Source organism: Electrona antarctica (genome assembly GCF_951216825.1).
Source record: "Electrona antarctica genome assembly, chromosome: 22".
Taxonomy (NCBI): Eukaryota; Metazoa; Chordata; class Actinopteri; order Myctophiformes; family Myctophidae; genus Electrona; species Electrona antarctica.
The window spans coordinates 34583526-34605043 of record NC_136805.1 but is presented as its reverse complement, the minus strand read 5'-3'; the positions used below and the strand labels follow the sequence as shown (position 1 = coordinate 34605043).

General features: G+C 44.9%; 1 protein-coding gene across 1 annotated transcript in view; it reads right to left on the bottom strand.

Annotated features, from left to right (window-relative positions):
• The window catches only part of LOC306915114 (uncharacterized protein), a 138140-nt gene that overhangs the window by 81224 nt on the left and 35398 nt on the right, over positions 1–21518 (bottom strand). Inside the window, exons 3-4 of the mRNA XM_079492362.1 lie at positions 10308–10421; positions 2987–3092 (exon numbers count right to left, since the gene is read on the bottom strand). Coding sequence (XP_079348488.1) covers positions 2987–3092; positions 10308–10421 — 220 coding nt within the window. The remainder of the gene's footprint in view (positions 1–2986; positions 3093–10307; positions 10422–21518) is intronic.

Sequence of the window (21518 nt, the reverse complement as noted above, 5' to 3'; positions counted from 1 at the left end):
AATTGGGGGGAGAGAGAGAGAGAGAGAGAGAGAGAGAGAGAGAGAGAGAGAGAGAGGAGAGAGAGAGAGAGAGAGAGAGAGAGAGAGATAGGATATGCGATTCCTCTCCCAGGGCTGACATGGAAGCAACATGGAACGGAAGCAATATCACATGCATTTGAAGGCTCGTACCACCATGAAAATAAATCACACCCCGTGCAAAGTATGGCGGTGCCTTTGATGAGTTCACTACTGCCTTATGCTGCTTATTACCGACTCCCTACTGCCTTATGCACCCTTATTGACTTTTTACCAGTTGCTAATCAGTCGCAGGTGTTCGTGCTATGTACATGACGCACATACAGTGCTGCACAAACACACAAAGTCACTTGTAGACGAGGCTAGCACCTTCTCAAAACGTGACGAGTATGAATCATGGAACGGGAAACGATGAGTGAAAGATGGAAATGGTGGCGCATGCAGTCCAGTATGAGCATGGAGGGCATGTCCTGGTAGGGCATGTGTTCCCAAACTCTGTTCACTTAACTTGGGACCCATCGTTGGGTCACGCAACCATTAGTAAATATCCTCTTTTTTCCATTTTTCTTTTGATTTCAAAAAGTAATAATTCAGAAATTAATTATTTTTCCAAAAGAATGTAAAACACAAAAAATAAAATACTACTACTACTAATAAGAAGAAGACAGGTTGTGAGCTTGTAGATCGCCTATTTGAACAATTGAAGAAAAAAATAATGTTTTTAAAAATAAGTAAAACAAAAAAGCCAAATAAGTTTAGGGATAAGGCACTGCCAGGCGAAAATATCCTAGCCAATTTTGGGCGGGAACCCCTTTTGGTGTTTTAAACATTGTTATAATTTAGCTATTGAAAAATAGCAGATCTACAAGCTCATAGTGCACCACTCGGTGGCGCGCTATGAGCTTGTAGATCTGCTATTTTTGAAAAAAATCGTAAAAATGTGGCGCAAATCTTTGAATATATATATTCTTTCAAAGTGAATGTTTTCAACTCAGGTCTAAATATCCTAGTATCTTTAGGGTGTCGAGCCGAAAGGTTCAGGAACCCCATGGCCTAGCAGCATAGCAGAACACTCACTCAGCAAAACAGACTCTCCTCTTAACCCAAGACAGGTGGAAACTGCAAATCAAAAACCGTTGAAGGACTACAAAATATTCCAGCGTAAAGCGCGGTTATCTTCTGAGCCTCTTGACAGTCGATACGTCTTCATTGCCGTCGTCGTGCCACGGCACGCTCTTCTTAGTTACCCCCTGGCTTGATTACAACAAACAGCAGCCGACTGAGCGTCTAAAAGAATCCATCACTAGAACCTGGCCGTCGCCACAGCATCAATAAAAACACAAACCCAACGTCAGGCAGGTATTAATTTAAAGACTTTTCTCTGTAACAAACCCAGGGTTTTATTCAGCGCATATCAGTCTTCGACCGAGAAAGCAAAACAAATTGGGCTGTGGGGTCTTTAGCGTTGAACTCCTTTCGTGCAGTTCCACAGTAAGGTCGGTGCGCTGATAATAAATTATACTGAAAGAAATGGAGAGACTCTTTATCGCTGCCATATGACTAAAAGTAGTCCAGTATTTCAAGGTACATATTGTATCTGTTTTAACCCGTTTAGACCCGACTTCGAAATTTTGAAAATGTCTTCTAAATTCTGACAGTTTTCTGAAATACCCATACCTAAATACCCATCAGTGGTCAGTCAAGGACACAATAAACTATATGTATTTGGCCGCCGACCCCCATTCGAAAATATGTTGTTCCAGGGACCCCCCCGGAAGCAAAGATTTGAGTTAAAAACGTTCGCTGTGAAAGAATATATATTCAAAGATTTGAGGCACATTTTAACGATTTTTCAAAAATAGCAGACCTACTTGAGCTTGTAGATCTGCTATTTTTCAATAGCTTAAAGTATAACATAATGCTTTAAAACACCAACAGGGCTTCCCGCCCAAAATGGGTTAAATGACTGTGCTGGTATAGGGCCTCTGCTCTGACGTTAATACAGCTAAATGAAATATGTGCACAATAATGCGAGGTCAGGACTACTGCTGGGCTTAAACGTTTAGTTATAGAGCCAAACAAACTCCGAGGCAAACTTTATTGGGACCTCAGTTAGAACTCAGCGCGTGACTTTACCGGCGTACAGTATGTGGCTAAAAACACAGCCAGCATTCGCGGTAAAATTCCAGGTTAATTGAATTCTGGGAGTGTATGAATGGACGGACAAGAAGAGTCCCTCAGATTTCCAGGGGTAGCTTTAGTTACCGACATACTTTTGGTCCGACTGTCATTAGACCGACAACCTACCTCAAACCCTAACCTATAGCCATAACCGCAAGCACGGGAGCAGCGCATGTTCGACGGACCGCATGGGCTCTGGTAGAGCAACTACACAAGCCTCAACAAGTGGTAACTATACTGTTCCCAGGTGTAACAACTCATTCGGACAGCTTCTCAGTAAAGGGGGCAAACCTTTGGAACTCCAAACTATGGTTGAAATCAAATCAACCGTTGCTCACATGTACAGTGTCTGACTGGTTACCTGAGTGATTAGGTTTACTTTTGTTTCGTAGGTTAATGTAATGGTTATTGTAATTCTGTTGTAAAATAGAAGTAAGAAGAATAAAGTGTTACCATATTTTTAGAAAAATCTCCTGGTGAAAATTAGCACTTGTGCTAACACACTGTAAGCAATGCATCTACAAATTGTACAATTGTACGCAATGAGCAACGTGATTGTGATGTATCCATATCAAATAAATGAACACAAACATAAACATGTGCGACCGTTTCCGCATGTCAGACCTTTGGTGTGTCGGAACTGCGTGTGCGTCCCATTTCCAGTTGGTTGGATGTTTGTGTGTATATAATCAGACATGGCCACTTTTCCACAGCCGATGGAGGCCTGCATCATGTCCAGATGGAGGAAGACAGACAGAGCACATGAGGGAAGAAGATCTGCTCTTACCTGCTGATTTTGGAGTGAACTTGTCCCTGTTGGCAGCACACACAGCCAGGAGCCGATAGCCCAGGTCCAGGTCGTAGCCTTGCTGCGCGGCTACACGGCTGACCACCTAGAACACGCACGCACGCATGCACGCACACGCACACACACACACGCGCGCACAGACACACACCGCAACCAGTCAACGTCCATTTGCTGTCGTGTAAAACTATGACAAAATACGCTATTAATTAGCCTTTGTTGAGCTGCAAATTCAGCACCACTTAAACCCTCTATACTCGATTAAAAACAGACCTGTAAAGAGCACATTTGGTACGCCATTAGTTCACTCTACACAAATCAATTCACCAACAAATAGCCTACAAGCTCACGGCGCATTGTGAGCTTGTAGATCTGCTATTTTTGGCAACATGTGGCCGTGTGGACAGGCGGTATACCGACATGGGAGACAGACAGACAGACAGACAGACAGACAGACAGACAGACAGACAGACAGACAGACAGACAGACAGACAGACAGACAGACAGACAGACAGACAGACAGACACAGAGACAGAGACAGAGACAGAGACAGAGACAGAGACAGAGACAGAGACAGAGACAGAGACAGAGACAGAGACAGACAGGCAGGCAGGCAGGCAGGCAGGCAGGCAGACAGACAGACAGACAGACAGACAGACAGACATACAGACAGACAGACAGACAGACAGACGGCGTGCCTGTGGAGCCAGGGGTGCTCCACAACGCCATGTCCTACTGAGAGGAGGAAGCATTAAGTGAAAGCCTCTACATGCCACAGGAGGGCCCTGTAAATCAGCCTTAAGTGGCACACGTTGGGCTGTGATTTAGCAGTGCCATTATCTGCTCAAAGAGGCCTCCCTCTCCTCCTCCTCCTCCTCCTCCTCCTCCACCGAACATCCGCCTGACCTCAAGGACATGTTATAGCCAGGGCCCCCCCCTGTCCTGTCCTAGTCCTAGTGGGGTTCTGCACGCACCCATGCAGCCTCCTCCTGCATGGTCATTCATAATAACCAGGCTTCTTAAAGACGTAGTGAATCGAAAAATACGTTTTTCACACACTTTTAGAGCATATCCGTTGGTCATCATATGGGCATATATACAGTTGGAGGCCATCGATATTGTCCTTTTCTTTTTGCTGAGGTTTGCGTGATCTGCGCAAAAGGACAGTTAACCCATTTTGGGCGGGAACCCCTTTTGGTGTTTTAAACATTATGTTATAATTTAGCTATTGAAAAATAGCAGATCTACAAGCTCATAGCGCGCCACCGAGTGGCGCGCTACGAGCTTGTAGGTCTGCTATTTTTGAAAAATCGTGAAAATACTTATTTCAGAAAACTGGAGGATTTAGAAGGATTTTTAAAAATGTTGAGGTCAGGCCTAAATGGGTCAAATGATAAGGGACAATATCGGTGGCACCCAACTGTATATATACGTAACATTAGATGCCAAAACAATGGCCATGAAAAGCCACGAAAACGTGCTGCGTGATGACGAAATACGGGCCCGAAATAATCTTGATTTCATTCACCTGTTTTGATTCCCATTGCTGCACGTTCCTCCAAACACAGCTGATTTTGATTACAGAACTCAAGTGATGAAAATTGGCTGCATCCTGCATCCTTAGACTCACTAAATTGAGAAAGGACACAGTCATGTCACCCTCCGGGGGTCCTGGGATGCAACATTGTACTCAGTACTGTACTCTAACGTCGTTGAAGTAGGACCCATCTAAAAGACCACCCCTGGGTCCCGGGACCCATTACATTGAAATCCAATTTACATCACTGAGAACTACTCTGTTTTTAATCTCATTCAAGATGACATCCAGACAGTGTACCTATTACTCATTTTAAACGTAATACAACACGCTAAAATATCTATCTGAAAACATTATAGGTTAGAAATAAGCCACGTACTGTCGTAGCAAACCAGCTGAGCTGGCCGTCTGTCTCTCATGTTGTAAACAAACAAACTCCACGCGGATGTAAAAAGGAGGAGGGTGTCAGAAGCAGAAGCAGTGATTTCCACCCCCCCCCCCCCCCCCCCCAAACACATCCAACGCTGCACATACAGTACACAGTACACAGTAATTGTGTTCACACGAGGTATATGCAAAGATCACAGCGTATTTGTCGCTTTGTGTTGCTCACACGGTCGTCAAGCGTGTCTCCGTGTGTCGGAGGTGCAGCGCCAGGCCGGGGGAGATTGAAAAGAAATCACAAAATATCACACCTGTGTGAAGTGAGAGGTATACTGTAATTGTTATACTGTACTGAACTGTACAGACACTCGTGCTGACTCAGCAGTGCATATCTTATCAACTTGGGGTCGGTTACATATACTGAAAGTGGGATACTATAGGCTACTAGTGTGTAAGTAAACTGTATATGCTATAGGCCCCTCTAATTTATCTGCTACAGTATTTATTTACTCTTTGAGTGAAAAGTAAAAAAATATTATAAGCCTTGAAAAGTCATTGGTTTAAGAAAGCAAGGCTGTCTGTACTACGGTCACTTTGACTGTACCTTTGCATAATCATATCGGTGCAAAATCTTTCCACAATCCGAAAAAAAGGCCTGTTTTTATTCCAGTTTTAAAAAAAAAATCACTATATCGGTTGCATATCGGTTATCGTGATTGTTACCCTCTATCGTATCGGTTATCGTATCGGTCACAAAATTCGGTCTCTACTTCCCATCATGCACAGTGTGAAACTCAACAGCGCCACTTTCTCACCTGTTGGTATACCCTAAACAGACATAGGGACACACAAACATGATGGAGACGGTGTGCCCACCACTCAAATACAAGCTTGGTATACCTTTGCATCTGGAATAAGTTGAACCCAGCTCAGCTTCAATCATGTAGCAGCGTAGCTTTGCATCTTTTGCAGCAGCTACAAACGTCGGATTAGTTTGCTTCGTAGCCTCAACGTCGCTGGCTTCCATTGACAATGAATGGCAAGACTGTATCTTCGCATCTGCCCGTGTGTGAGCGCTTAACAGACCTTTCTTCTGTTGCAGCCGTGAGTTGTAAGTGAGGTTGTAGAGCCAGAAGGGCCTGCCGCCTGCCTGCCTGCACCGTATCATTATGCTCTGTGTAAGTATACGCTTAGATGCGTCTGATGTGACACCCGGAGGAAGAGTGCACGGTATATCTGACCGCTATTTATAGGAATAAAGCCCCATTAACCCATTTTGGGCGGGAACCCCTTTTGGTGTTTTAAACATTACGTTATAATTTAGCTATTGAAAAATAGCAGATCTACAAGCTCATAGCGCGCCACCGAGTGGCGCGCTATGAGCTTGTAGGTCTGCTATTTTTGAAAAATCTTTAAAATGTAGTGCAAAGCTTTCAATATATTCTTTCAGAGCCAACGTTTTTAACTCAAATATTTGCTTCTGGGACAACATATTTTCCGATGGGGGTCGGCAGCCAAATACATATATTTTCGGGGGTCCTTGACATGATACTGTTTGAGAACCACTGCTATAGAAACATGAGGTTTTTCAGAAATTTGTCATGATTTAGAAGTAAAGACATTTTTTTTTTAAATTTCGACGTCAGGCCTAAACGGGTTAAGGAAGATATATGAGCATAACTTGTCTAATTAGAATCTAAACGCACATAAAGGGAAGGCTTTTGCCTACATGGCAATTTCCGCGCAGGATGTCTCGCGAGTAGCCGTTGTTCTAATTCCAGCACCTTAATTGTACGACGACGTGGCCAGTAGATGTGTGGTGGTTTTACCTTAGCGTCAGACACACATGCTTTTAACCCATTCTGACCTGAGATCAGATTCTAAAAATGTCTTCTACATCCTGACTAGCTATATTTCTATGTCCGTCGTTCTTCGATTTTTCAAAAATAGCAGACCTACAAGCTCGTAGCGCGCCACTCGGTGGCGCGCTATGAGCTTGTAGATCTGCTATTTTTCAATAGCTAAAGCTTAACATAATGCTAACACCAAAAGGGGTTCCCGCCCAAAATGGGTTAAGACTATATTCACAGTGGGGTTGGTTATATTCTATACAAAATGTATAGTATAGTTACTCAGCTATTTAAATATTAGACACGTGAGAATAAATGAAGGTATTCACTAGCTCATTTACTTGATAAAAACATAATCAGAATTTGAACTGGGGACCCCTTCAATCTGACAAGCACTTGGAATTGTAAGAGTTGAGGCATAACATTTAGTTTGACTCGGTTCCACAGATAAACCCCTATGTTTGTATATAGTTTGTTGATTACTTTTTTTTCTTCTTTTTTTTGGCTTTCGCCTTTATTTTTATTTTTTTATGGAGGGACAGACAGTAGGCTGACAGGAAATGGGGAGAGAGATGCGGGGGGGGAAGACATGCAGTAAAGGCCGTCGGGATCGGGAGTCGAACCCGCGGCACACTGCCAGACTGGATTGCCAGCCAAGGTGCCTGGACCACTGAGCCATGGCCCAGGCCTTTGTTGATTACTTTTGATGCAGTATGTTTTGTTGGGGGTATTGAAAGCCTTACATTGTTACTGTGAGAGTGAGGTCTATAGCCAACACCAACTCGGGATTCCTGGATCGCTGCCCTCCACAATTTCCTATCCAACATCAGGTTCTTGAGCTCTGCAGTGTTGTTAGCCAAGCTGTCGCGCCGCAGTACGTCTACGTAGGTGGTGCGCTTCTTTCCCCTCCTGGCTTTGCCCTGGGTTGGCTCCCATAGAGTCAATTTACTTGCCTCAAGTTCTGGGTGCCTGACGCTGCGGTGCCCTGCCAGCCTCATCCTTCTCTCTCTGACTTTGTCGGTGACCCGTGGTAAATAAAATAAAATAATAAAAATAATAAAATAATAAAAAATCATGCAGACACCACGCTGGGGGTCCCGAGCCACAATAACACCGCAATAACATAAACCATAAACCGGTGCGGAGGAGAGTACAAATACTCGGCATATTCCTTTTTTTCCCGCCGTTTATATTACAACACTTGTTCTGTATAGGATTACAAATTGCACCCCTGAGAGGACGAGAGCTCTATATGTGTCTCGTATCCAGCGCTGGAGGCAGTGCAGAGTGAAGATCTGCATATTACGCCGCGGTATGGCCCAGGGTGACAAGTGATTGACACGTCTTAACCCATTTTGGGCGGGAACCCCTTTTGGTGTTGGCATTATGTTATGCTTTAGCTATTGAAAAATAGCAGACCTACAAGCTCGTAGCGCGCCACCGAGTGGCGCGCTACGAGCTTGTAGGTCTGCTATTTTTGAAAGATCGAAGAGCGACATAGAAACATAGCTTTTTCAGAAAACTGTCAGGATGTAGAAGACATTTTTAGAATGTGATCTCAGGTCAAAATGGGTTAAGTCAGTCCTCATTCTAATTGAGTGAGAAAGGCGTGTGTGCGTGGCGCTCAACTCCACCGGAGCCACATAGAGAGCGCTCATAATTGGATAACAGAATGTGACACATCGTCCTGATTGCACGGGATCCACAGGAAGTTGCTATGATATACTGGATGTAATATCGTCTCTGTCGGGAGCAAACAGACCTTGTATGTCCAAAACTGTGACTTTTCAGAAGAAAAACAATACCCTCGCTATTATTATTATTATTATTACCCTTATTATTATTATTATTTAGTCACACTTATTATTAAAAATCACACCCGTGTGAACTGAGTGGTGCAACTCCCCTCTCCCCCTGCCTCTCTCTCTCTCTCTCTCTCTCTCTCTGTGTAATTAGCAGGCAACAGTGCAACACTATCTCTCTCTCTCTGTTTCTGGCACAACATAGGTTAGGACATAGCTGTTCCTTGGAGTGGTTGCACCACTCAAAAAACACACAGATAGACTCAAACACTTTCACATTTAAAAATTTGTTTCCAAAATCTTTAAACAATAAATAAATACAGATCTAAGCTGAAAGACGTCACATCGCGGTGCGTTTTGAGCTTGTAGATCAGCTATATTTGCAAGGTTTGTGAGCCACATGCTAGCATGACCCTGTAGGGCATCCGTTTAGAAATATGGAGATATAGGTTTCTGCCCGGCGACAGCAACGATGTGCATTTGACATGAGGGGAAGATGAGCACCATTTATCTCCTCAGGCCGTTTAGCATAACCTTGTAGGAAACTATACCCCCGCCCCTTTGTGTCCGAGTTCCAATCAAAACACGCCCATTTTGGCCTGTGCCATGGCTCAATGGTCCAGGCACCTTGGCTGGTAATCCCAGTCTGGCAGTGTGCCGCGGGTTCGACTCCCAATCCCGACGGCCTTTACTGCATGTCACCTCCCCATCCCTCTCCCCATTTCCTGTCAGCTTACCGTCTGTCCCTCCATAAAAAATATAAAATAAAGGCGAAAGCCACAAAAAAACATTTAAAACACGCCCATTTCTATGGAAATTGTTGAAGATTTTAACATATTTCGTCTTGCAACATAGTCTAAAAAAAGTTGTTATTTTTCGTTTTGTTTTTACAAATGCCATGGTACAGTATGCTTTGGATTGAATTAATCAAGCAGGGAAAAGCCATGCAATGGGTACTTAAAGAGGGGAATAAAAAGGCTACGGAGCCATATTTCTTTAAAGAGCATTGATTGCTTTGTGGTTTGAGGACGTTTGCACAGCGTCCTTCATCATGGATCTACAGTATCATGGATTTTTGCTGATTTCATAAGCTAGCCACGGACGTGAACACACTGTGGCCTGAGTCAATGAAAGATGACTACATTCCAATAGCTTCTTCTATCGGGGGGTGAACGTCTGTCGGCCCTTTATTTCTCAACGACCTCCGTTGAAGATCAGGCGGCAGAACATTGGTATTCCGCCGTCCCTAACCCATTTAGGCCCGACGTCCAAATTTAAAATGATCATCGATAGAGAAGAGAGGCAGACATCTCCCCTTGTGTGTATTGTACGTATATTGTCTTGTTTTGTTTTCGGTTGTATGTATTGTCAATTGTCATGTATGTTTTCAATAAAATTCAATAAAACGTAAATTAAAAAAAATAAAAAAACGTCTTCTAAATCCTCCAGTTTTCTGAAATAAATATTTTCACGATTTTTCAAAAATAGCAGACCTACAAGCTCATAGCGCGCCACTCGGTGGCGCGCTATGAGCTTGTAGATCTGCTATTTTTCAATAGCTAAATTATAACATAAAACACAAAACAACAAAAGGGGTTCCCGCCCAAAATGGGCTAAGGGAGTTACATAAACAGCCAATGCAGCACTTGTTTCTACCAGCAGCCCTTCTCCGTGTCCTTGAACCCTCCTCCTCCTCCTCCTCCAGTGTGAGACATCATCTGGATGCTTACCGTTAAGCACCCCATCAGGCTCTGCTCAAAGGGACGCTGGAAGGCGCGGGGGTCACCGCACCAGTCTAGCAGCTCCGTCGCGGCCGTTTGGAAATTCGCTGGGTTTTGTAAGTGCTGGAGGATGGGCGAGAGAGAGAGAGAGAGACACAGAAAGAGAGAAAGTTAGGGTCCAATAACAGTTAAAGGTTAAACGTATGGTAACACACGTGAACTTATAGAAGTATATTGCCGTCGCTGTCGGGCAGAGCTTAACTCCATGTTTTTACTTTTTAGTGGGGGTTTTTCTTCGTAAATCGATGCCCTACGTGATCATCCAGTATCACTACGCCAGCAGAAGCAGCAGCAGCACAAAAAACATAGTTCCATGTGACATATATAGGGGTCATAGTTGAAGGAATGTTGCGCTATATAGTGCAACATTTTGTGGCTCCATCTATTTTCAAATGGCCTATATATATATATATATATATATATATAGGGCTAAAAGTGGTTGGTTGGTGTGTTTTGTAATAATAATGCAAATCGAGTCACTTTAGTAACTACTAGTAACAAAAGCGTTGAGATATAATTGCATTGGAGTAAAAGTGCAATATTTGCCTGTGAGATGTAGTGGAGTACAAGTACTTGCAGTACCTGAGTCAACATACTTACAGTTACTTCACACCACTGTCTGTATTAGGTCCCATTCAGTGAGTGTAATAAATCTCCCTGTACATTTATTGTACATGTCTATAACATGCATGTGAACAGTTGACCTCATTTCCCCGGGCCCGGCCCATGCAGGCCTCCGTCAGTCACGGTGCTGTATGTATACCACTTTATCTGACAAGCCGAGGGTCCTTGACCTTCAAGTTTACCTTTATGCCTCCATCCCCCCCCCGTCCCCGTCCCCGTCCCCCAGCACACTGCATCCACAGCCCCTAATCACTAATCCTGTTGTCCCTCGCACTGTACACGCGTCAACAAGAGGCTATAGCTGCTAGAACACATCCACTGCATAAGGGGACGACCGGGCCCGTATACACTGGCAGGTGGCCATTGTTTACAACGGCATCTCTTACATTCACCTGTGATCATCACTAACATGACAAGCAGTCAGCTATGCTGAACAACATATTTTATTTAGAGTTATATTATATATAAATTAATATTATATGCATATATTAAATAACATGCATGGTTTGACACCACTACTTATACTCTAAAACTGTCGTGATCTGCTTTCACTATTTTTGTGTGGCACACACAAAATGTATTTGACATATTATTTGTTAAAATTATTTAGTACCTGCCAATGTAATCACGCAATACGTTTTTTCTATTTTTTTCCCCATTAAGATTGGACTCGGTACACTACACACAAAAACCACATGCTCTAAAAGTGTGTTTTTAATTTCAGCTGGTCTTTAACACATTCAACATTATTTTATATTTGGCAATTAAAAAGAAAATAGCAGATATACACTTGAGCTTGTAGATCAGCTATTTTCAGTTTAGGCACACAATCCCATGCACGTAATGCACTGTTGTGGCCCAGGAACAGAATTAATTTAATGGACTCCCCCCCCTGTCCCCCCTCCCACACTCCCCAGGAACAAATACTCTCAGGACACCAAAAAGTAGACATTTATCCGAGGGTAGTCGGCTTAAAGTGCACGGCTGCACGTGTTGACGTGCGCGCGCTTCAGCTCCACACCGTCACGAGGAAGGAGCGCTTAGACGACACAAGACAAGACAGCAGCATCCACTCCCCCTTATACCCCGTACCGTCTTTAGGGGGCAGCAGAGGTCAGGATTTCATTAGGCAACATTTCATATCCATTTACAAAGCAAGGCGTTTTGACAAGCGAGTGGGGGCCGGATGGAACCAGTCTTGTTTATCTTTAGTGCCCGCGTGTGTGTGTGTGTGTGTGTGTGGGCTCGCTCCAAGCAGCCGTCCCACCTCTCCACAGGGTGCATCTCTGTTGGGTGTGTGTGTGTGTGTGTGTGGGGGGGGGGGGAATTATTTATTGGGCATTTTTGGCCCCAACATTTAAAGAACATTTTGTCCAGAATTCCATGTTGTATTGATGTTGGTATACCGTGGGAGAGATAACAAATGTTGATCAAAAATAACAATTATTTTATTATATTATTAATTATATAGAGACTGTAGATTTCTTGTAAATTAACAATGCAGATGTTCAACAATCATTTAACTCTTGAGAGCGGAAATTAAATGAAACCAAATGGACCCGTCTCAAGAGTTAAAGATCTATAAGGGTCCATTCGGTTAACAACTCTCCTATCATTTAGCCGTGACGGGGACCACTTGGGACCCCCTCAAGGACCACCGGTGGTCTGGTCTCCCATGGGACCACTGGTTGAAAACCACGGAGAAAGTCCACATTCACAGATTGCTAAATTTAGATGAGTCTGGGAGCTGTAGTATACGCGCCAGCAATCAGTGTAGCTATAGCGAGTATACGGAGGGAGGTCTGGAGGAGAGGGGTGAGGGGTATGGGGGGTATGTAGAGAGGAGGGGGGGGGGGGGTTACAACACCACCACCATCACTCTGACTCCATAGTGATTACTGTTCTGTGCACTCTGAACAATTGGTCCCACCAGCGTGGCTGTCACGGCGCGAAGCTTGGCACTGCCACGGCCACAGATGTTACCCCCCTATAGTACTCCAGCCAAGACCCACCAATCACACCCAAACTAGTAGCCAGGGGTATCCCCCCCCCCCCTCCCCTCCCCCGTCCCCTCCCCTCCCCGGGTGAGAGACGGAGAGAGAGAGAGAGAGAGACAGATTCTAGCATCCCCACGTGATTTTATGGGGGTCCCCACTAGATGACAGTGAAGTGACAATTTAAGGACTTTTTTTAATAAAACTACAACAAAAAAAACATTACTGCATCAAAAGTAATCAACAATAATAGGCCTACTATAAAAGCTGGTCAAACATTTGGCCAAATTGTCAAATAATATAGGCCTAAGGGGGCAAAAAGAGAGAGACAGAGAGAGGCAGAGAGAGAGAGAGAGAGAGAGAGAGAGAGAGAGAGAGAGAGAGAGAGAGAGAGAGAGAGGCAGAGAGAGAGAGAGAGAGAGGCAGAGAGAGAGAGGCAGAGGGAGAGAGAGGCAGAGAGAGAGAGGCAGAGGGAGAGAGAGAGAGAGGCAGAGAGAGAGAGGCAGAGGGAGAGAGAGGCAGAGAGAGAGAGGCAGAGGGAGAGAGAGAGAGAGAGAGAGAGAGAGAGAGGCAGAGAGAGAGAGGCAGAGGGAGAGAGAGGCAGAGAGAGAGAGGCAGAGGGAGAGAGAGAGAGAGAGGCAGAGAGAGAGAGGCAGAGGGAGAGAGAGAGAGAGAGGCAGAGAGAGAGAGAGAGAGAGAGAGAGAGAGAGAGAGAGGCAGAGGGAGACAGCATGGTAACATGCTGCCATCCAGACAATAGTGCTTCCGCAGATACAATCATCCACTGTTACTCATGTCTTCAAACGACTTGATCTACAGGCAGCGTTCTGCACATCTGCTGCACAACACAATGTGACAGCCAGCGCGCACGCTGACACGCACGCACGCTGACACGCACGCACGCACGCACGCTGACACGCACGCTGACACGCACGCACGCTGACACGCACGCACCGCACGCACGCTGACACGCACGCTGACACGCACGCACGCACGCACGCTGACACGCACGCACGATGACACGCACGCACGCACGCACGCTGACACGCACGCACGCTGACACACACAGATGGGCAGAGCAGAGCAAAGCATCTCCCCGTCAGAGTTACAACACAGGGCAGAGGTGAAAGAAGTACTCATATTTGTATTTATTTAAGTAAAAGTAGCGAGGTTAGCAGTATAGCAGGTATGTTGCAAGGAAAAGACCAGCGTTCAAAGTTTTATTCGAGTAAAAGTACAAATATATCGGCATCAAAATAACAAAGGAAAAAGACGAAGCAATTGTGAGCTTGTAGACCGTCTTATTGTCGGAGTGCTTTCTGTTGAGCTAATCACTGTACAGTACATTCACCGATAGCCCAGACCCAGAGTAATGAAAGCACATTAATTAAAACGTACAGTACATAATCCTGGAGGAAGAAGGCCCAGTGTGGGCAACCCGACAGCTGCTACGGCACACGGGCAACGTAAGGAGGGAGGAGGCACTTCCACTTTATCTCCAAGTATTGACATTTACAGTTTGAGGAAGTGCTCCTGTCGTGAGAGGATAGTAGTTCATACAGTAGTTTGTGCCAAAGCCCTCTGCGTGCTGCTGTACATATCATATCATCCACCGGGCACGCCTTGACAGCACGCTGGCTGGCTCAGACACCCCCCCCCCCCCCCCCCCACCACCACGCGCTGCGCGGAAAGAAAACACTGTCCCTGCCTGAGAACGCATATACATACCAGCAGCATCGAGAGGATGATCCCATGTCTTTCCGAGGCGTTCGCAAAACAACAGAGCGATTACCAACACTACACACCACCGGGACGACAGACAGACAGACAGACGGACAGACGGACCGTCGTGACAAACTACGTGGTTATGGTTGAGACTGCATCGCGAAACAAAATGCTCTTTCTGTGACAGTTCTTTTTTTAAAACCACTTAAACACTATGTACTTAGTTGACCAACGAGCCCCCCCCCCCCCCCCAGGCAGAGCTGTGGAATATAGGCAGTGGTGGAAAGTAACATATACATATACTGTACTTAACCCTTTAAGACCCGAGGACGATTCTACTAATGTCTTCTAAATCCTGACAGTTTTCTGATAAACTTATGTTTCTATGTCAGTCAAACATTTTCATGTCAAGGACCCCCACAAATATATGTAATTGGCCGCCGACCCGTATCTGAAAATATGTTGTTCCAGGGACCCCCCCCCCCCCCCCCCCCCCATGAGCAAAGATATGAGTTAAAAATGTTCGCTCTGAAAGAATATAATATATTCAAAGCTTTGCAGCACTTGTTAATGATTTTTCATTTGCTAAAGTATAACTTAATGCTTAAAACACCAAAAGGGTTCCCGTCCTGAATGGGATAAGTACAGTTGTGAGGTACTTTTACTTTACTGGAGCATTTCCAATTTTCTATTACTTTTACTTCTACTCCAATCGTCTCGGATCCAAATATTGGACTTTTACTCCACAACATTTATTTGAAAATGTTACCAGTTACTTTGTAGATTTTGATTATAATTACAAAACATACATTAACCGCACTTCATTTCTGCCATTTGAAAATAGCCGATCTACAAGCTCACAATGTGTCGTGATGTGACACATTGTGAGCTTGTAGATCGGCTATTATCAAAAGATCTTTTATACATTTGAAAACTTGAAACGGGACATTCTGCAGAATGAGTACTTTTACCTTTGGTATACGTTAAGTACATTTTGATGCCAATACTTTTACTCAAGTGCATCTTGAATTCCGGACATCTACGTAACATTAGTAGTATTAGAGTATTTCTAAATATTGCAGTATTGATACTTCTACTTAAGTAAAACATTTGAGTACATTTCCCACCACCCGTGGAATAGGACCGCTCCTTTTTTTCCCCTCTACACCAAACCTCTTCACCGCTATGGAATCTACGACAAGATCTACAAGCTCACGACGCGTCCCGGAATGGTGCGCTCGCTGCGGCGTGAGTTTGTAGATCTGCTAATGTCACCAAATGTTTGCCACAGAATGAATAGCTAGCTAGGGTTCATGTGGTTAAAGAGGTCTGTGTTTGGGAGTTAGACACATAAACATGTCTATTTCCTGAGCAACCTTCTTTCTTTTTTTTAACACAATTACTCTTGAGGCCATGTGTGCTTAGCAGGCCGACGAGCACACACGCTGCATTGCTGCCTGCCTACTTACTCCATTTATAGCAGTGGTTTTCAACCAGTGGTCCCTGAGGGGGTTCCAGGTGGTCCCCAGCTAAATGATGGAGAGTTGGTGACCAAATGGACCCTTATTAGATCTTTAACTTTTTGAACCTGTACGGCGACCTTGAGTGCCCTGAAAGGCGCCTTATAAATAAAATTATTATTATTATTAAATTAACTGTTGAGAGTGTAAAATGAATTCGGTTTCATGTTACGCTCTCATGAGTAAAATTATTGTTAAACACCAGCATTACTTAATTTACAAGAAGTCTACACAATTAGAGAATGTAAAACTATTGCTATTTTGATCAACGTTTCAAATCAATACAGCGTGAAATTGAGGACAAGATCTCAGCGATAACAAAATGCAATTTCTTTGTTTTGGGGTCTGCGAGGCTAAATCTCATCAAAATAATGGTGGCCTGAGATCAGATTCTAAAAATGTCTTCTACATCCTGACAGTTTTCTGAAAAAGCTATGTTTCTATGTCCGTCGTTCTTCAATTTTTCAAAAATAGCAGACCGTCCAAGTTCATAGCGCGCCACCCGGTGGCGCGCTATGAACTTGTAGATCTGCTATTTTGTAGATCTGCTATTTTTCAATGGCTAAAGCACAACAATTCCCGCCCAAAATGGGTTAATGCCAAATAAATAATGGGCAAAAGGATTGAAAACCACTGACGTATAGTCATGTGTTTGGTTTGGACATAGGCCTACATTTGCTTCTGCTATATTACTTTCTTACGCATCGTAACAGTTTATTAATTCATGCTCATTTAAAACCAGTACATTATGCAGGGACTGGAGGTTGAATCTACAGCCAAGAATTATGTTATTTATGTATTTAATTTTATTATTTTACCACTTAAATGTTTAACCCTATATACTCACTTACAGGGCTTTCATTGGTCCTCAAAATCTCGAACCCATCTACACCAAAATTGTTTGCCCTACAGAATATGGACGCTACTACGTTTCATGTGGCTAAGAAGCGTGATATTTGGTCAGGTACAACAAAACCATGCAGAAACAGTTTGATTGTCTCCACCAGGCCGAAGGCATGGGGAGAGAGTATGTTTTGAGTCCATGTGTGAGTGCGTGCGCGCGTGTGTGTGTGTGTGCGTCTGTCCCTCTGTTACCAGCTAATCTCCGGTACCGTTGTTAACCTGGTCGGTGCCACATTTTGCACACACACTCCCTCGATGCCAACGATGAACCTCTGCCCCAACTTTCCAGAACGGCCTGTTATAGCTCCACCAGGAGGCCGACTTTTTTTTATATTACTTCTCCAGATTCTGTCCAAAAATCACGCAAATCGTTACACACCATCTCTATAGTCCTGTGTTCAAGACGGATCTGTCCGATATTTCATATTCCATCCTAATTGGCCAACATTGGCTTTCAAAGTTTGCAGGATTGGCCTGTTTTCAACAAAAAGCCTCAAATCATGAACGAAGCGTGCAATTTACATGAAATCTTTCACAGACTTTCCTACTAGGCTGAGGAATATATCCCACCCTTTTCACATCGGCCTGTTATAGCGCCACCAACAGGTGGATTGGAACACATTTTTGGAACAAAATGCCTCAAATCATCCAATTGCCATCCAAGGTGTAATTTAGCGCCACCAGGAGGCCACAACCTGACCTGCCCTGGTGGAGACCTGTGCCCCGAGGGGCACTTTATCTAGTTTCATGTTGTCTTTAAGATACCAATATTAGGTTTCACGGTCAAAATGCAAGCACATTCCCACTAGTATAGTTTGTGAGAATGGCTTTGTGTGTCTAGATGACATTAGTACAATGATACAACAACAAAACAGTCTGCCCGCCGTAATGATTTGCGATTCAACTCCCCCCCCCCCCCCCCCGCGCGCGATTCAATCACAAACAACCGATTCCAATTTCCTACACTTTATCATCAGCGCTCGGCAGTAATTCATCATTCGAGCAACAAAATCAATTTGTCCCCGAACTGGCCGGGGACGTTGAGACAAGACGTGTCACATCATCCCCCACAACAACACAACACAACACAACACAACACAACACAACACAACACAACAGCAGCACAATGGGAAGGAATGAAGAGGGCACTGTTGCCATGTCTGCTTATTATAAGCGAATTCTGATTTGTTTTTTCTATTAAGTTGCTTGTAAATATTGTAGTTTGTGTGCATTAAACCAATGTTTAAACATGTTCATGTCAAGGACTGACATGTGTGTGGACCCCATTTGAAAATATTCAGGGACCCTCATACCAAATGTGTGTTAAATTATTTTATTTTAATAAAAAAATAAAAAAATAAACAGAAAAGCCTGTTTTTCCGAAGTTTTTTGGAAAATAGCCGATGAATATTACATTTTAAATTGCGAATGTTGTGGAGTGTTTTCATAGACATGGTTGCTTGTTTCTCTCACACAATCTGGCAACACCGGAAGAGGGTCTTCATTCATATTCCCAACCCCGCCGCCCGTGGTCCATATTTTCGCTTTCAAGACGCCCAGGTTTTTTTTCCTCCCTCCTTGCGGTGCGCGGCGCACACTTTCAATTAAAAAGCAAAACAGCTGGATTGGTTTACATTATTTCCCCTTAATTATTGTAATGGGTGGGATATTGGACAATGGGCGAGCCGCGAGGGGGAGATGGCGAGTTAATTGTTCTGATCTCCCCTGTCGATCCGCCCTGGCTGTCTGTGCAGAGAGAGAGAGAGAGAGAGAGAGAGAGAGAGAGAGGCAGAGGAGAATGGAGGGCTGTGCTGAATGGGCTCAGCGCTAGTCTAATTGGCAGGACATAAATGCTATTTATTATACAGGCCTTTCCCCAAACCCCACTGATTGTGCGCCGGGCCGCGCCGCACAAAGCTGCCTCTATTAGCAGGGCGCTATAGCATGGCTCTCACTGGCCGGGGTCTGGAAAAATAACCCCGCAGTTTAACCATTTATTTGATGAATCGGAGACCCCCACCCACCCCCCACGGCCATGGATCTGTCTAATTGGCATGTTTGCCCATGTGCCGCTGACATCGGGGGGGGGGGAGGGGGCATGAACCTTTAGCGGCCCCTGTTTTGGTTACGTTACGTCGTTACAACAGGCGAACAAACGCTACGCCAAAATAGGCGCTCGCACCGCTCGCTGTACAAGCTCATGGTGACGCTGCGCGCGCGTGTGTGTGTGTGTGTGGAGGGGGGGGGGGCTTACAGACCCCTGGGGGACCCCCGGTCGTGGAAGTATACGGGGGTTTAAGTGGTTAAATGTGTGCCTATATAGAGGGGGGGGGGGGGGGGCTAATGGCTACATTTGACCTCCCCCTTCCTCTTCTCGGGACTATATACTGTCACACCGCGGTCCTGTTGGCTTGGAGTCATGTCATGACAGCAAAATGTCACCAGCACGCACGCACGCACATGCACACACACTGTGCACGAGTCCAGTTCCGCCCCCTATAAGACTAATGAACAGGTGGAGGGAGGATTATTATATCAAATAGTATATAATATCCTACAGAGATCATGAGAGTGTAGCTGAATGGAGCCTCAACAGTTACATGAGCCCTCCGGATTTATAGACACACAAGAAGAGAGACAGAGAGACACAGAGAGCATGTGTTGCGCTTATTACCTGTGAAACATCAAAGCCTTTCTCTGCAACGAGGGGCCTTAACTCTCTCTCTCTCTCTCTCACTCTCAATGCCACCCACCCCTCATTCTTTCTCTCTCTCTGTCTCTCTCCCTCCCTCTCTCAATGCCCCCCAACCACCCCCTCATTCATTCTCTCTCTCTCTCTCTGTCTCTCTGTCTCTCTCCCTCCCTCTCTCAATGCCCCCCAACCACCCCCTCATTCATTCTCTCTCTCCCTCGAGTCCCAGGACAATTCTATCTCTCAGCAGAGCTCTTAATAGCGAGGCGCTCCCTCCTCCCTCCACCGAGGGTGGCAGAGAGAGAGAGAGAGAGAGAGAGAGAGAGAGAGAGAGAGAGAGAGAGAGAGAGAGAGAGCAGCAGCAGAGTAGACAGACATTGCAGTGATGTGTGTGAACACGCTTTACAGAATGTCTCAAACAATCTGTCTTTCCTCTACTCTGTTTTTTTTTTCTTCTCGGGAGGTGAAACTGCAACAAAAAAAGAAGAAAGAAAAACGAAAAGGGGAAATAAAAGAAAAAAGGAGGGAAAAAAGGGTGTGTGTGTGTGTGTGTGTGTGTGTGTGTGTGTGTGTGTGTGTGTGTGTGGTGTGTGTGTGTGTGTGTGGTGTGTGTGTGGTGTGTGGGTGGAAGCAGGACAGGACACACAACAACGGCAGAAGAAAGCAAACAAAACAGCGCCGTCAAAGTTAAATGAGAGATCAAAGGGGGGCTGTACCCCCCCCCCCCCCCCCACCCCCTCCTCCCCCCGTAGCCCCAGGGTTTTTTTTGGCGCGCGTATATAGCGCACGTTTAATTCTGCCAGAGTCTCATCCTGTAGTAAAAGGCTTGCCGGGACAGCAGGAGAACAAAGGAGAGTTGAGTGGTGGTCGGATTGAGACGGACAGACAGGAGAGGAGCACCGTCTGACCTCCTGTCAGTCAGTCAGTCAGTCAGTCAGTCAGTCAGTCACCTGAGTCAGTCAGTCAGTCAGTCAGTCAGTCAGTCAGTCAGTCAGTCAGTCAGTCAGTCAGTCAGTCAGTCAGTCAGTCAGTCAGTCAGTCAGTCAGTCAGTCACCTGAGTCAGTCAGTCAGTCAGTCAGTCAGTCAGTCACCTGAGTCAGTCAGTCAGTCAGTCAGTCAGTCAGTCAGTCAGTCAGTCAGTAACCTGAGTCAGTCCATGCACCGCTATAGAGCGTCACAGTCCCGCCCCCTTTCATGACGACGCCAGGCCCAGGAAATGAATCCCAATGCATTTTTCCCATAGACATTTAAAAAAAAGTATTTATTTAAAGACCTTTTAAGCGTCGTACGAAGCCAACTCGAGTCGTGACAAATCATGACAACAAACACAATATTTTGGACCAAACAAATAATTACAAAGAAGAAAAACAACAAAAAAAGTGTTGTAACCTGCCGTTTTCTTCTTCTTTCTAATTATTTGTTTGGCCCAAAACATTGTGTTTATTGTCAAGATTTGTCACGACAAGAGTTGGCTTTGTCCGCGGCGTAAAGTCTATGAGGAAAATTTTTGAAAAGTCTATGAGGAAAATGAACAGGGATTTCTTTTCCGGGTCTCTCGAGGGGGCGGGACTGCGACGCTCTATAGCCCTGATAAAAGGCTGTCTGTCTGTCTGTCTGTCTGTCTGCGGTAAATGGTGCTTTCATATAGCCTAGCGCCTTTATCCAAGGTGCTTTACATAGATTGTACATTACATTCACACA